Source organism: Coffea arabica, chromosome 4c, assembly GCF_036785885.1.
Source record: "Coffea arabica cultivar ET-39 chromosome 4c, Coffea Arabica ET-39 HiFi, whole genome shotgun sequence".
NCBI classification, from domain to species: Eukaryota; Viridiplantae; Streptophyta; class Magnoliopsida; order Gentianales; family Rubiaceae; genus Coffea; species Coffea arabica.
Window position 1 is genome coordinate 26377574 of NC_092316.1, and position 17576 is coordinate 26395149.

Sequence of the window (17576 nt, forward strand, 5' to 3'; positions counted from 1 at the left end):
GCGTGATATCCTGTTAAGTTTTTTAGCCTTTTTAGATGCGGAAGTTCTTATTTTGGTTGCTTAGTTTTTTATTTTGGTGTCTGGGGAACAAAGTTTAGATCAAAATTGGGCATTTGGATGGGAACCTGCGTTTTTGGGAAATAAAATTTCCAGCAAGTTCTATTTTCTGCCGCAATATGGTTCATCATTTGATCTTTCATTTCATTTTAAGGGTTGGTTGTTTATGAAGGGATTGAGTTAACAAAAATGTTCAGTTGTCAAGGGTGTTTGAGAGTTGGTGTTAGTTAGTTAGTTTGTTTAAAATCTGGCATGAAGTTTACAAGAGGAAGCTGCCGAAAGTTTATTGCAGAAACTTGTTTACGTTGTTTTCTTTGTTGCATGAATTTGGCATGTAAAAAGTTTCAAAAAATTGCAAATCAGTCCCCCATGTTCCTCCGCATATTACTAAGGCCCAACTATGTTCTAGTAGCTTACAATTGGGTTCTAAAATAATTGCAATTTGAGTCATGACTTGGCCCCCTTCCTTGCTTTTGAGCTCATTCAAGGTGCAATTAGGTGGTTTTTGATGTTTTTGCTTATACTTTACTTTTAAATTGATGCCTTGACCCCTTTATTGTTTTGAAGCCATTTTCCTTCATTTGCTTACCATTAGGGGAAGGTATAACTTTCTTTTATCTTCTTTACTTCTCTCTTACGTGCTCCTACGTGTTACGTGAATTGCATGTCTACTTGGCTTTCTTAAGTTTTCTTTAATTCCTTTCATTTTTAAGTCTTTCTTTTATTTTATTTATGGGGTATGTGTACACCTCTTGGCTTGTAATAGATAGGGCATTAGAGAGCACTTTGTCCATTTTTCCCCCTTCCCCCATTTGTTTTAGTTAGCCCATGTAATAGTTTCATTTGCTTTTGGGGTATTATTTGGTTTGCTATGTGTTTAATTTGCTTTATTAAACTATTGCATCTAGTCGAGCATGCTAAGTGTTATGTGCTACGTGTTATAAGTGATTTTGCATGTCTACTTGCTTTCTATATTTATAAATGAATGTGATGGATGAATGTACGTTTCCACTAGTCCAACGCTAGTCGGAATTCATAGAATGGGCTAGTCCAACGCTAGACCCTTAGGGACCCTCCTCGCTAGTTCACATTCGCATGCTCCACTACATTTCATACATTTTTAGTTTTTATGGCATTTGGCATGTCCCTCTAACCTTTTCCCTTTCATTTTAGGCCTTTGCATCTCATGCTAGTTAGGGTACATTTGCCTGAAGGGTCCCTTTCTGATAAGGGAAACGAGCGAGTGTGGCTACTCGATAGCCTTAGCACACTAGTTTTGCCTTCTAATCAAAGGGAAAATCGAAGTCGACAAGTTAGGAGTCATTCCCATACCCGACCTGATGCATTCCCTTAGGTTCATTCATTCTCATTCATCACTCACTCATTCTTTTCAATTCACATTTCCTTTCCTTATTGTTCATTTTGATTTCTACTTCACGAAATTGCATTTAATTACACCTATATGCACTTATCACTATATTTCATACACTTGCACACAAATACTTGGAATTTTCATACAATTGCACACGTGCACCTTTTCATACACTTACACACAAACACTTGGATTTTTAAATTTCTTTTCATACACTTCCACACTTGCACATTTGAGTCTCATTTGCATTAATCGACCTCTATGGGGTTTTCCTTTGTTGGCCGCCACAATTCATGTGGTTTGGGATCAAAAGCCTCACGAGAGACATCGTAGAATTTAGGATTGCATTTTTCTCTCCGTTTTGCATTCATATAGTCATATCCAACGTGCGAACATATATTGGGTAGAAAATTAGGAAAGGTAAGGTTAAGTCGCGCAACTAGCCTTGGCTAGGTCAAAGGGGTGCCTTGGATTCTATCCTTGCCTTCCCCTTTGTCAAACGTGACCCCCGAACCTTTTTCTTTGGCTTACGTGGACTAGGAGTCGTTTTAAAAAGGGTTTTACTACTTTGTCTTTAAAAAACACTTTTTGGGTGACTTGGTACACCCCAAATCTATACCAAGTGGCGACTCCATTTTCATATTTAAAAAAACCCTTTTTAAAATTTCAATTGGCCAAATCGTCGCTTTCCAAAGTCCCATGGCCTTTTTACTTTTCATTTTGCACACGTTCACACCACACTTCACACACACATCACTCACACAATTCACACAATCCAAAAGTGGGGCGCGACAGTTGGCGACTCCACTGGGGACTTCCTAAGTGGGTCCAAGCATTTTGACTTAACCATTCGTTTCCTTTTTCTACCCTTTCTATGCATGGCATGTGGATATTAGGATTGCATTTTTCATTTTTTAGGACCTTTTGTCTTATATACGTAATCAAACCAATCCCTCGACTCACGAATGTATGTTTGAATGAATGTTTATTTGTTATCTCGCGCTTGCATTGCATTTTGGGAGGTATGGGTCACCCTAGAGCCTCGCGTTGGTTCTTGACCCTTCCCCTCCAAACGAGCACTAGCATACGAGCATACGCTTTACTTCTTTTATCCCTTTTATTTTTCTTTAGTGGCTTGTCACGCCACTCCACCCTATTAGGATTAGGTGACTCACTTGGACATGTGATCACGACACGATGTGTGTGTAGCATGATCCAATGGGTCACTCAATCTTCCGCTTAAAGCTATTGGTTGATAGCCTTTAGCTTTTTGTCGAAGATTGAGGTTTTGATAGATTCACTCAAACACGTAGCCGTGACACGATGTGTGCGTAGCGGTGTTTGGGGAATCGCTCGAGCCACCGACAAAGAACCTTGGGATTGATGACCCTTGGTTTCTAAGTCTGAAGGCTCGGGGGCCTATGACCTATCGAGTCTAGATGCATTAGTAAGCCAAGCCTCATGCATCCATATTAGAATTGCCTAGGGAAGAGTCGACCTTACCCTAAATTAGGAAACACTGTTCACGAGGGGAGGGGTCCCACCCCTCTTTCATTATCTGTCTTTGTTGCTTTTTGTCCAAATGTGTTATGTGATTATGTGTTGAACTCACGTTTCCTTGTCTCTTGTCTTTTGCATTCACAAACATTAGGAAATAAGAGGTCTGGCATGACTTTCTTTTAGAACCTACCCTTGTAGATAGGTTATTGCACGTTTAAAGATTTTGGTATATTGCATTCGTAGATTAATGATTGCATATCATTCTAGGCCTACCCTGGCAAATAAAGGGTTCCTTAGGTCACGTTTCATTTCGAATTGCATATTTACATCGCTTTAATAAATGGCATCATGCATAAACCCTAGAAAGGGAATGCCACTTAGGGAATCCCGCGTTTAGGAATAAACCACCTTTGTGTCTCGGATACTTAATCCAGTGAGACTTGCACGTTTACATTTTGTACCATCCAAAGGGGTAGTGCACAAGGTAAGGTAGGATCCGATCATTTTCATAGAGTGATCTTTGGAATATGAGCATCTAATAATCACTTTTTGGCCCTTTTATCAAAAATTGGTAAAAATCCCTTGCGTGAAGGACATTAATTTGAAGAAATTCACAAATGATTCCTCCTTTTGAGATGATAAATAAATTAAGACCAAAATTTGATTTTTAGAAGGTCATAGACTAATGCACTTCAATGATTTTGAAATAACCAATGGCCGGGCAATTCAACCAATCCATTTTGCCGATTCATTCAATAAATTGTCAATTCATTTGACCAATTTACCCTTTTTAGGGTCGTCTGGTCGATTTTGAATAAATCATCAATTCATTTGACCAATTTACCCTTTTTAGGGTCACCTGGTCGATTTTGAATAAATTGTCAATTTATTTGATCAATTTACCCTTTTTAGGGTTATTTGACCAATCTACCCTTTTTAGGGTCATCCGGTCGATTTTGAATAAATCGTCAATTCATTTGACCAATTTACCCTTTTTAGGGTCATTCGACCAATTTTTGAATAAATCACTAATTCAATTTCATTCATTTTGCCAATTTACCCATTTTTAGGGCAACCGAGCCGATTTTGAATAAATCAAGTTTCGTTCAATCTATTTGATCAATTTACCCTTTTTAGGGTGATCTGATTAATTTTGGATAAATTAAATTTCATTCAATTCATTTGACATGTTCCCCTTTTTAGGGTAATCTGGTCGATTTTAAATAAATGATCGATTTCATTCAACCCATTTGACCAATTAAGGTTTCAAGATCGAATTTCAAATTGGGAAACCTAGTCGGTTTTAAGAAAACCGTCCACTGCATCCAGCCATTTGATCAGTTGGGGTTTTGACCCGCGCTTTACTGAGGAAATTTTGTCAAACGAATTCCGGTCTCTTCGATAGGAAGTTTGTCAAGGTCAAACCTGTGCGTTTTTACAAATTCTTGTATCGATCAAAAGTGATCAATCCATTCGGACGTTGACCTCATTTTGACAAAGTGTCTCTCGTCACTCCAATTGGCCAAAATTTTTAAATTATTTTTTCACTCCATAAGCTGATTGGATCCATCAGGTATGGTATAGTGCCTACTCTAGAGGATTGCATCCTCATTCTAGGCCTACCCTTGGCGCAAAAAGGGTTCCCCCATAGGACATGCATCCGAATTTTCTGGATATCTACTAACTCTTGTTTTTTCTTTTCTTTTTCTTTGCTTTTATTGGAATAACTAAGCAAGGGTTAAATCTAAAGGCAATTCCTTTCAAAATTCTCAGGTAATATTTAAATATAGCTTCTCGTCGAAGCCCCATCATAACGCGATCCCGTAGTCAAGCCCAGAGGAGTCGTGTAAACATGAGTTCACAACCGGAACAGTCAGATAGGTCTGCTACTACCGCTCAACCCGAGACTGCAAGTTTGGGGATTCAGTTGACTGAGATGCTTACCAAGTTTGGAGAGATGGCGTCTGAGATGGCCGCCCAAAAGAAGTTGAATGATGAGCTAATTAGCAGCGGAGTTCAACCCGAACCTGTACCCGCCAGACAGCCTGAGCAAGAGCCATTTGTCCTACCTTCGGCCCATGCCACTGTTACTCCATCATTTCCTATTGCACCCGAAGAAACTTTCACCTATCCCACCACAAATTTGCCATACACTTACCCTCCTCATCCTTCATTTTTTCTTACTCACATGCGAGGTCTACCACCCCAAATCACTTCAAATATACCACCTGAGCCACATACCTTTTATCACCCTGTTGCTGAGCCATTCCTACCAGATCATACTGTTCAAACCAAGGCAGAAATGGGGGAACCTTCTGCTCCCGTTGATATAAAGCTGCTCAAACGTCTTGATCGTTTTGATGAGTTTATGAGGAAGAGTCAGGGGTTGAACAAGCAAGAAGTCCTAGATTACGATAAGCTTTGTTTCTTCCCAAATGTGCAATTGCCTGAGGGATTCAAAACCCCTAAGTTTAACAAGTACGATGGGACGGGTAATCCCAAGACACACCTCCGACTATTTGCTAACAAGTTAGGAAAGCCTGTAGACGACGAGAACCTGCCTCTAAGGTTGTTCCCGGAAAGTCTGGAGGGGGATGCCCTCGACTGGTACTCAAATTTGAAGTCCGAAGAAGTAAAAACCTGGATTGACTTGTCCAATGCTTTTGTAAGGCAATACGAGTATAATTGCGAGCTGGCTCCAACACGAACCACATTGGAAGGGACAAAGAGGAAGCCATCTGAAGATCACAAGACTTATGCCAAGAGATGGAGAAAAATAGCTGCCAAAGTCGAGCCACCGATGACTGAGGACAAAATCATACGCACTTTCATTAAGGCACATGATCCTCCATATTTCGAAGAAATTTTTCGCATGACTGGATGCTCGTTCGCTGCTATTGTCAATAAACTTGAGGAGTACGATGACTTCGTGAAAGCTGGGAAGATTGTTAATGTCTCTACCCTCAAGTCACAGTTGGATGCTTTGCAAGGTCAGGGGACTAGTGGGAAGAACCCGCAATTCCAAAAGAAAAAGGGGGAAACTGCCTTCACCTGGAATCAAAACCCTGTCCCAAGACCCAGACCTCGACAATACCCTACCTACTCAAACCCTTACCCCTACTACTTAAATCCTCATCCTGTTTACCACACCAATATCACTCATCCTCGACCTCGCCCAAATTATGCCAACTCGCCTACAACCCCTTTCCAAATATCTCAACCAAGCTTTCAACAAGCTCGTCCTCGGGCTCCTTACCACCAAAGATTTTCCCTACCAAATAGACCCACCTACAACTATCCCCGACCCACTGAAACCTACAATCAAAGCCGTACCCGAACCTTCGCCAACCTAGGCAGACCTTTGGACCAATTGTATGAGCAATTGAAGGTTGCCAACAAAATAGGCGTGATTCCCCCTCCAACTTACCTTCATGGTATGCCTGTTGGGTACAATCCACATGCTATTTGTGCCTATCATTCGGGAGTACCTGGTCACTCAACCGTCGATTGCAGGGCACTCAAGCACAAAGTCCAAGACATGATCGAGGCAGGGGAAATAATGCTAAGGAAAAGAGGTGAACAAGGGCCGAGCATAAGTACAAATCCTTTCCCTGAACACAAGGACACCTTCGAAGCATCCACCTCCAATGACGAAATTTGAAAATCCTGAAGGAACTTTGCATAATTTGAATGGCCGAGTATCTTCCCTCTCGAAGGGAATTTCGGTAAATCTAGGGGTTGTTATTTACTAAGGTTCACGAAAACCATTTCTTGCATATGTGAATAGCTTAATGAAAACATCTTTTGCAACTAAGTTTTTGTCTTGTTTCCGTTTTGACTAGTTTTTCCATCAAATGCATAATTTGTTTTTTCTGTTTATTTGATTATTGTCCCGAATTTTTAATTCTTTTAGATGGCCAAAGATGGAATTATTTGACCATTTGAATATCACTGTTCTGGATTCCGATAATACCATTCATTCAAAAATTTCTTCGTGAAAAATTCCTTTGTTGAAAAGGGCAAAAATTCCTTTGTTGAAAAGGCCACAAATCCCTTCGTTTGAAAATGCCAAAAATCCCTTCATTGAAAAATCCCTTCTTTGAGAAGGACAAAAACCTCTTCTTTGAGAGACCCCTTCATGAAAAATCCCTTCATTGAGAAAGTCTTCATTGAGAAATTCCTTCATTGAGAAAGTCTTCATTGAGGAATTCCTTCATTGAGAAAGCCTTCATTGAGAAATCCCTTTATTAAGAATTCGTTCATTGAGGAAGCCTTCATTGAAAAATCTCTTCATTGAGAAAATCCCTTCTTTGCCAAGTTCGAAGCTGATTGATTAAAGCAGCGTCACCGACAATTGATTTTGATGGATGAAAAGCAGCTGAACGCCATGTGCCATGGCTAATGTTATCAAAGTGCGTGGCCTGTGTTCATAACAAAAAGGTCCGCCTCCGAGCCTTTAGAGAAGGAGGACAAAGAGTTAAAGCGAGTTTTGCCAATGCAAGATGAAGTCAAAGACGAATTTGATCTAAACTGGTAAGGACATTTGTCATTCAAAAAGGTGCCACCGAGTGGAGCACTTATCCTTGAAGAGATGGATGGGTAAACATTCTCTCAACCTATCAAATCAGACATGTGTAAGAAGTCTTTATTTTTGATTATGCAAATTTCTTTTGGAAATCATGCAAGGGACGAGGTAAAAGTCAGGCCATCTTCCTTTCCAATCAAAACATTTCATCCCTAGTTATCCCTTTTGAGCTATCAAAACAATAATTTTTTCGTTTGGCAGCCCCTGAGGATTGCAAACCCCACACTGGGGCAAATTCATTGTGAACAGAGACGATCAGAAAGGACAGGAAAAATCCCCATACTGGGGCAAATTCATTTTGAAAAAAAAAGGGAAAAAGGAAAAAGAAAAGGAAAAAGAAAACCCTACACTGGGGCAAATTTAGTTTTCAAAGAAAAATGCAAAAAGTGAGGAAAATACAATGAAAAATGCAAAGAGAGAAAATCTGATCAAACTGGGGCAAATTTTCCTCAGTATCGGAGTTGTTTTCAAAAGGGTGCAATCTCAAGTTATTTCACCCCTCGTATCAAATCTGCCTTCAAGCCTCAACCTTTCTTGAAAAACACCCTACCGGACCTCATTACAAAAGCCCAAAGTCCTGGTTTTCGTCACTTGCTGCATTTCTATTAGGAAATTTGTTAATCAACTGGCAGGTGATGTCTATAATGCTTTCGCCTAATCTCACAAGGGAAATGCATTCTACTGATGCCAGAAATCTTCAATTCATATTTCTGAGCCGATAATAGTCGAGATATTTCATGGTTCTCTAGGTGAAAACCCGAAAGGGCACCTCAAAAAAAAAAAAAAAAAAAAAAAAAAAAGAGAGAAAAGACAAAACAAAACAAAAAAAAAAAAAGGGGGTGGGGGCAACCTTGATGAAAACCCGAAAGGGCGCTAGGTAGGTTTCTTCAATGAGCAAACACGAGGAAGAACAGTTGATGACTTGGTTCATTTGGAATTTCTCTTCATAATACTTCTGCCAGTGTCGAATTGCAGAACAAAGATATTCAGGAACTCGAATATGACATCCGTTGGCCAAAACTGTGTCGTTTTGTAAAAATATTTCTTTAGCAAATTCATTCTTAGGAAGCTCATTTTTTCTCAATTGCTTGTATTCATGGCATTTTTGTAGGCTTTAAGCACAAATGGTTTGTGTTTGCATTCTTTCACATATTCATTTCTGCATGATAGGTGAAATTACTTTTTAATCATCGAATTTTGGTGAATGATAACCCCATGGTTTATTCAAAGCATACTTGGGTTCAGTCATCTTGCGAAAATGGTTGAAATTCAGCAAGGTCGGTTACGCAAGCTTCACAATATGGCAAAATGCACGCTCGGTTAGTCGGAAAAAATCAGAGACGTTTAGAAATGACAAATCCAACCAAGTCAGATGCCACGGTCAACTTTGACGAAGGCATCCAAAGACTCATGTTTACACGATTCTCAAGGACAAACGGATCAAATAAGGGTGGCAATTCCTTTGTTTTTTCTCTTTTGCAGGAAATTTCATGCATGGATGAAAACAATCACACCTCGCACTGGAATCGGTGTCGGAAAGAGTCCTCTGGTGAACAAAGGCAGATTGAAAATGTCGCAAGCAAATTTCATCAAAAAGTGCAATAGCATGGCGATACAGAATCAACTCTGGACTCAAATATCAAAAATTCATCATACTGGGGCAAATTAATTTTTTGAAAAGATTTTGAAAAGTCAAAAAGAAAAGTCAAAAAGAAGCAAAAATCATCAATCAAAAACCAAAATCGAATCAAATTTCGTCACGGCAGGATCGGGTTTAATCCCACTGACCGATGATCAAAAGCTTATTCGGGTCAGTCCCACGATCAAAAACATTTTCGGGTCAGTCCCTCGATCAAAAACATTTTCGGGTCAGTCCCTCGATCAAAAGCATTTTCGGGTCAGTCCCTCGATCAAAAGCTCATTCGGGTCAGTCCCACGATTCAAAAGCTCATTCGGGTCAGTCCCGCGATTAAAGCTTGTTCGGGCCAGTCCCATGATTTGAATTTCCTTCTCTAGTCAGTCCCAATTTTAAATTTCTGCTCGGGTCAGTCCCGTTTTAATTTCCTGTTTGGGTCAATTCCATTTTAAAAAAAAAAAAAAAAAAAATGTTAAAGAGGTCGATCCTCATTTCAGAAGCGTCCATTGCAGCCGAATAACACAGGTAAGTATTTGGTGTCTACTTCTTTGTCTCAAGTTTTTTCAAAACTCAGACAAAGAGGGGCAAACTGTAGACACCAAATTTTGGTGTAATTTCATTTGCTGTTTATTTTTAATTTTTTCATTTTAGTTTTATTCGATTTTTAGTTTTAGTTTCTAGTTTTATTTTTATTTTTAAGTTGTTAGCATAGAATCTCTTGGAAAATGAATGAAAATGAGAAAGTGAAAAGAAAAGAGGAGAGAAAAGAAAGAAAAAAGAAAATTGCCCACAAAATATGTTTTATGTCTTCTAAATTCAATCTTTTGGCATTTTGTTTATTTTTGTTAAGTTATTTTGAAAAAAAAAAAAAGAAAGAAAAAAAAAAAAGAGAAAAACGATGAAAATAGGAAATGGAAAAGAAATGGAAATTGCACTTTATTGTTCTAGTTTATTTTTCATCAAATGTTAATTATTTTGTTTTTATTATTATCAATTTTGTTTGTTTCAAAAAAAAAAATCAAAAAATAAAAAAATCAAAAAATAAAAAAATCAAAATTCTATTTCTGCCGAATCCATTTCCATTTTACATTCCAGCACCTTCCATCTCTATGCCGACTTATAACCTCTAAAACACTCTACCTCCCTCATCCGCCACTCATTCCATTCCACTACCTCAGAACACAACAAGATTTCTCTCCACTATCACAACTTGGCATTACCACTCCACCTCACATCGGAATCATCGACCAGAGAGACAAAGAGGGAGCCGCACCTTGCATCTGGAAAAAAAAAAAGAAAAAAACTCGGGAGCTGAATCTTTCTTGTTTCTGTCCGTGAGCTCGAAGGAAGAGAGGGAGAAGTTGTGCGTGAGTCCCCTTCGTTTCTCTTCAACCTCCACTAGCTGCAATCATCTTCCAACCAACACCATCACCGCAGCAACCACCAGCTCCACCATCTGCCACAGCCAAGCGAACCAAACCTGTGCGTGCGAGCCGAAAGGAAGGAAGATTTTCTCAGCTTTCTTGCGCATGAGTTGAGCTCCCAGCTGAGCTCACAACAACATTTCTCTGCCTTGGTATCATTGACGAGAGAAGCCAGAAAGAGAGCGGTGCGAGCTTCGGTACTTGAACTGTCCGAGAGAGGGTGAGAGCAGGAGACAATTGCGTGAGCTTCATTACTTTCTCCATCATCTGAGAGCTGCCATTATTCTTCACCTCAACCAGCCGTGCTCAATTCAACCACAATCACTACAACTGCAACCACTGAACTCAGACCAACCAACCCTGCGTGCGTGAGCAAAGCCGAGAGGAGGAAAATTTTGCAGCTGCTTGGCGTGTGAGCTAAGTCTTAAGCTGAGGTAAATTTCTGGACTTAAACTAGTTGTTTATGGGTTGATGAAGTTGTTTAAGGGCATGCATGTGAGGATTGTGTGGTTAGATGATAACTTAAGTTATAGAAAAATCTGTTTGTGAAGAAAATGGTTGCCGAGAGTTTAAGCTGGAAATTTGCAGCTTCGGTTGACCAAGTTTTGATGATCTGAGCTATATGTATGTTTAACTAACCAAAGCCTGGATGATCTAGCTCTGCATGAAGCTAATTAACTTGGATTAAACAAGAAAATTGAAGGAATACCAAAAATCCGGTTGCATGCATGTCAATCGAGAGAATTGGGTTGAATTTCTGGTTAAATGGTGATTTTGATGACATTTGAACTTGATTTTGGATCCAATCTGATAGATAGTTTGTTATTTGGTGTTGCATGTGATCTTTATGGCTGAGGAATTTGGTTGCATGGCTGGAAATTTTATTGGAAGTTGCTGGATTGCTAAACCAATTTTTCCAGTTTAGCCGTTGAAGTTTGTTTTGGAAATTGCATGGGTATTTTAGCATGAAATTTGCTGGAAAGTGGTTGATTTTCACTTGGTTAGATGTTTAATTAAAATTAGATGTTCAAGCTAAGGAAGTTTATTGGTCCGGCTAAGCAAGAAAAAAAAATGAAATAATGAACAACTCCAATTGCCGAATGCTGGCTGGACTTTTCTCTAAGCACTGGTGTGTTTTTCTGTTTAGGTTTTGGCTTATTAGGATGTTGAATTTGGTAATTTTATTGTTAAGATCAAAGTTATGATGTTTGTTTAAGATTCTAGTTTTTGTTTGGATGGAAAAGTTGCATTAGAATGACCACAAGAATGGCAAAAAACATTGCTGGAAAATGTACATAGCTGGCCGAATCTTCATGTCTTACGATTTTAGTTTTTTTTGTTTACTCTTTCATTTCGGTTCCAAGCTGGTATCTTGTCTAGATGATAGTTCAATCAAGCCTTTTATTGGTTGTTTGCATGAATATGTCTAAGTGTAAGAAGAAATTGCATGAGAATGGTTGTGGAAGGAAAGATTTTTCCTGAAGCTGCGAAATGGTTATAGCAGAAATTTTCTTCATGGCATTTGCATGATTTTTCTTTTATGTTTTGGTTTGATTGAATGTTGAAGTTGTTTGCGGAAATGAAGTTGGTTTGATTTGAAAGAATTTTGATTAAGTTTGTGTCGAGGTTGACATTTGTTTTGCGGAAATGAAAGTAGCAATGTTGTTTTGGGCTGCAGAAAGCTTTCAGCAAAAATGATTGTTGCAGAAACAAGTTTCTTACGCTTGTTGCATGAACCTGCATGGAAATTGTTTCAAAATTGCCTTTGAACCCCCCCAAGTCCCCCCTTAGCTCACTATGGCCCAAGTAATTTGAATACTTAATCAATTTAATCCTTCAAGCTTCTCCATGTTCCACAAAAGCCCAAACATGTTCTCATTTCTTTACAAAAAGGTCCTAAGGAGGTGTTAAGATTCTTCAGTTGTTTGACACCCTTGTTGATGGAAAATCTGTATTCCGAGGGGTTTAGTGTGTGTTTGGAGGATTTTTATATACCAAAGGCTATTATTGAGGCTGTCCAGCAAAGTCTTCAAGATATTTCACCCTTGCTATATCATATGCGCTCAACTCAAAGTGAATCAATAAAATTACAGTAATCTTTTTCCATCTTGCCTAAAAGTTCCATAAGTGTTTTATATAATTTCCTTCTATGTTTTGCTTGTTGGATGTGAGTTTTATTTGTTTTGATTGCTTAATCCAGAGTTTGGACAAATGAAATGGTTATACTTAAGGCTGTCTAGAGCCCATTTGTAAATGAAGCTGCAGCAGACTTCTCCTTTAGTTGTAGCAGATTTTGAATATCAAATGTTTGCATGTTTTTCTTTCAGAATGTGGCGTGATATCCTGTTAAGTTTTTTAGCCTTTTTAGATGCGGAAGTTCTTATTTTGGTTGCTTAGTTTTTTATTTTGGTGTCTGGGGAACAAAGTTTAGATCAAAATTGGGCATTTGGATGGGAACCTGCGTTTTTGGGAAATAAAATTTCAAGCAAGTTCTATTTTCTGCCGCAATATGGTTCATCATTTGATCTTTCATTTCATTTTAAGGGTTGGTTGTTTATGAAGGGATTGAGTTAACAAAAATGTTCAGTTGTCAAGGGTGTTTGAGAGTTGGTGTTAGTTAGTTAGTTTGTTTAAAATCTGGCATGAAGTTTACAAGAGGAAGCTGCCGAAAGTTTATTGCAGAAACTTGTTTACGTTGTTTTCTTTGTTGCATGAATTTGGCATGTAAAAAGTTTCAAAAAATTGCAAATCAGTCCCCCATGTTCCTCCGCATATTACTAAGGCCCAACTATGTTCTAGTAGCTTACAATTGGGTTCTAAAATAATTGCAATTTGAGTCATGACTTGGCCCCCTTCCTTGCTTTTGAGCTCATTCAAGGTGCAATTAGGTGGTTTTTGATGTTTTTGCTTATACTTTACTTTTAAATTGATGCCTTGACCCCTTTATTGTTTTGAAGCCATTTTCCTTCATTTGCTTACCATTAGGGGAAGGTATAACTTTCTTTTATCTTCTTTACTTCTCTCTTACGTGCTCCTACGTGTTACGTGAATTGCATGTCTACTTGGCTTTCTTAAGTTTTCTTTAATTCCTTTCATTTTTAAGTCTTTCTTTTATTTTATTTATGGGGTATGTGTACACCTCTTGGCTTGTAATAGATAGGGAATTAGAGAGCACTTTGTCCATTTTTCCCCCTTCCCCCATTTGTTTTAGTTAGCCCATGTAATAGTTTCATTTGCTTTTGGGGTATTATTTGGTTTGCTATGTGTTTAATTTGCTTTATTAAGCTATTGCATCTAGTCGAGCATGCTAAGTGTTATGTGCTACGTGTTATAAGTGATTTTGCATGTCTACTTGCTTTCTATATTTATAAATGAATGTGATGGATGAATGTACGTTTCCACTAGTCCAACGCTAGTCGGAATTCATAGAATGGGCTAGTCCAACGCTAGACCCTTAGGGACCCTCCTCGCTAGTTCACATTCGCATGCTCCACTACATTTCATACATTTTTAGTTTTTATGGCATTTGGCATGTCCCTCTAACCTTTTCCCTTTCATTTTAGGCCTTTGCATCTCATGCTAGTTAGGGTACATTTGCCTGAAGGGTCCCTTTCTGATAAGGGAAACGAGCGAGTGTGGCTACTCGATAGCCTTAGCACACTAGTTTTGCCTTCTAATCAAAGGGAAAATCGAAGTCGACAAGTTAGGAGTCATTCCCATACCCGACCTGATGCATTCCCTTAGGTTCATTCATTCTCATTCATCACTCACTCATTCTTTTCAATTCACATTTCCTTTCCTTATTGTTCATTTTGATTTCTACTTCACGAAATTGCATTTAATTACACCTATATGCACTTATCACTATATTTCATACACTTGCACACAAATACTTGGAATTTTCATACAATTGCACACGTGCACCTTTTCATACACTTGCACACAAACACTTGGATTTTTAAATTTCTTTTCATACACTTCCACACTTGCACATTTGAGTCTCATTTGCATTAATCGACCTCTATGGGGTTTTCCTTTGTTGGCCGCCACAATTCATGTGGTTTGGGATCAAAAGCCTCACGAGAGACATCGTAGAATTTAGGATTGCATTTTTCTCTCCGTTTTGCATTCATATAGTCATATCCAACGTGCGAACATATATTGGGTAGAAAATTAGGAAAGGTAAGGTTAAGTCGCGCAACTAGCCTTGGCTAGGTCAAAGGGGTGCCTTGGATTCTATCCTTGCCTTCCCCTTTGTCAAACGTGACCCCCGAACCTTTTTCTTTGGCTTACGTGGACTAGGAGTCGTTTTAAAAAGGGTTTTACTACTTTGTCTTTAAAAAACACTTTTTGGGTGACTTGGTACACCCCAAATCTATACCAAGTGGCGACTCCATTTTCATATTTAAAAAAACCCTTTTTAAAATTTCAATTGGCCAAATCGTCGCTTTCCAAAGTCCCATGGCCTTTTTACTTTTCATTTTGCACACGTTCACACCACACTTCACACACACATCACTCACACAATTCACACATCCAAAAGTGGGGCGCGACACAAAGAGCTTAAAAAGGGTTACTGAGAAGATTAATTGATGTGAAGCAGGGGTGCATGCGGTTGCAGAATTTAGAAGTGCAAGACTCGAGACTAATATCATAAGATCGATCGATTTTTCTCCGCAACTTTGGGAAGAAACCAAGAATCCTATTTCTCATTGGAAAACTCTATTTTCATTTAAGATAATTAGCTATGATTTTCACTCCAACTTTTACTTTAACTTAAAGAACAATATATTTCTAATAGGTTAAATTCTAGGAAAACTAGGAGATATCTTTTGAGTGGGAAACATCAATATAACTCTGGCTCTCTGTTTAGATTATCATCGTAGAATATTATAGTCGGTAGTTTTTTTCTCTTTTTCTCACAATAAAAAAATGGTAAAATACATAAAACCCCCCTATGGTTAAGGAAATTGACACGAAACTTCTTCATTGTTTAAAAACTCCCACATAACCTCCTTGTGCTTTGGACTAATTTGGAAAATGGACGGAAATCATCCAAATTGACGGCGTTTGAGATGCACTAGTGTATTAAGGGAGTTTCAAGTGACATTGTCAAGGACAATTTAGTATTTTGCAGTGTTTTGTCATTATTTAATTTATTTTCCTTCTCCATTTCTTCCCTGCTCACAACCAAACTGGTCAATAATACCAAAATGGTCAGCGACACTGGTGAACACCAATCATCGTCAGTACCACCACTGGTGGTCAGTAGCTCCACCATCACCAACAATCACCAGCAAGTCAGCAACTCTACCATCAATCATCACTCTGCCGTGGTATTCCCTCCACCGTGGGAATCTCAGGGCCAACCACTGGCAGGAGGTCGCCGACAACATCGCTCCTAGATGCCCCATCGGCAACGCCAAAACGGCCGTTCAGTACCGGCACAAGATGGAGAAGCTGAGGAAACGTTACCGTGTCGAGATCCAACGCGCCGGCCCCTACGGCGGATCTAAGAGCCACAGGTATTGCTCCGCCTGGGTCCACTTTAAACGCATGGATGCCAATTCTTCCGCTGCGGCCGAAGCCAATGAGGATGAAGAAGATCAGGAAGAGTCACATGTTAAGCCCATTGGAGATATATATATATATATATATATATATATATATATAACACCAATAGCTTGAATCATATGGGCAGTTATATCAATAATAATAGTAGTAATTGGAGTAGTTTTCATGGGGGTATGGTGAACGGAGGCACTGGGTTTCGAATTAGGATCACGGGAAGGGGGAACGTGGGGCCTGCCGCGGCTGCCAAGGTATATAGTAGATTTGATGATGTGGGTGGGCCTAACCCTAACACTGGTGTAAATTATGGGTCTACTAAAGCTTTGAGAGATGGGTTTGGCGGGAGAAGTGATATCGGGAAAAGGGTTGTCGGAGATGATGTGAAAACGGGAGACCCATTAGCAGAAATGGTGTCGGCCATACGGGTTCTGGGAGATGGGTTCGTGAGGATGGAAAGGATAAAGATGGACATGATAAGGGAAGTGGAGGAAATGAGGATGGAGATGGAGATGGAGATGAAGAGGACTGAAATGATTCGTGAGTCGCAACAGAGGATTGGTGATGAAGATGATACATTTTATAAAATTTCAAATGAGCTCCTTAGTTCTACCTTTGTTTCAAATGAAGGAAAAAAGTTTTTAAAACTTTAATTGAGCCCTGAGCTAAACTTTGATTTAGTTTGTAAATAGGGTTAATATAGGAAATTTACATCTTTTCATCAATTTGGATGATTTCCATCCATTTTCCAAATTAGTCCAAAGCACAAGGAGGTTATGTGGGAGTTTTTAAACAATGAGGAAGTTTCGTGTCAATTTCCTTAACCACAGGGGGGTTTTATGTATTTTACCCATAAAAAAACATCAATATTTTTCTTGGCCACTTTTCTCACGAGACATGGCTAAGTTCTTCTTTCCAGTCAAAGGATAAATTGAAGATTTGATTCTACAAACAACTATGAGATCGAATTTATTTTAATTGTTTCTCTTATTCATTGGTATTTGTATGTCTTCTACTTTTCTTACATTATGATTATTGTATATTGTGAGGACTTGAAAAATTTTCTTATTTTTATCTTATTTATTGGCTTATTTAAACATTTATTCACCCGTTTTCTCCGAATAATTTATTTCAACCATTTTAAATCCATTTATACAAAACAATGTCTCACTTACATTTTTAAAATGTCCTGTCAGCAAATTTAATTTTTTGGAGGCTCGTTTAGTAAGGAATAATAAGTACACGTTTTTTGAGGAAAAATTTGATCCGAGAGTGCAATAATCTTGGAAATTTGAGGACTCATGTTTATTCTTAAAAATAGTTATTTTTATAATTATTTACCTTAGAGTTAGTTAATTATATCACCGTTACATAAATTTCTTGTAAGTTTTACTTTATTGCGCGAATCAGAAATTTGCGTAAATTGAGCCGGAA

General features: G+C 38.6%; 1 protein-coding gene across 1 annotated transcript; it reads left to right on the plus strand.

Moving 5' to 3' along the window:
* The first annotated feature begins 8772 nt into the window (after positions 1 to 8772).
* On the plus strand, positions 8773 to 16795 carry LOC113721858 (uncharacterized). Its single transcript, XM_072044885.1, has 3 exons — positions 8773 to 8833; positions 15796 to 16221; positions 16278 to 16795. Exons 1-3 carry the CDS (start codon positions 8773 to 8775, stop codon positions 16793 to 16795), a joined length of 1005 nt encoding a protein of 334 aa, XP_071900986.1.
* The last annotated feature ends 781 nt before the right edge of the window (positions 16796 to 17576 follow it).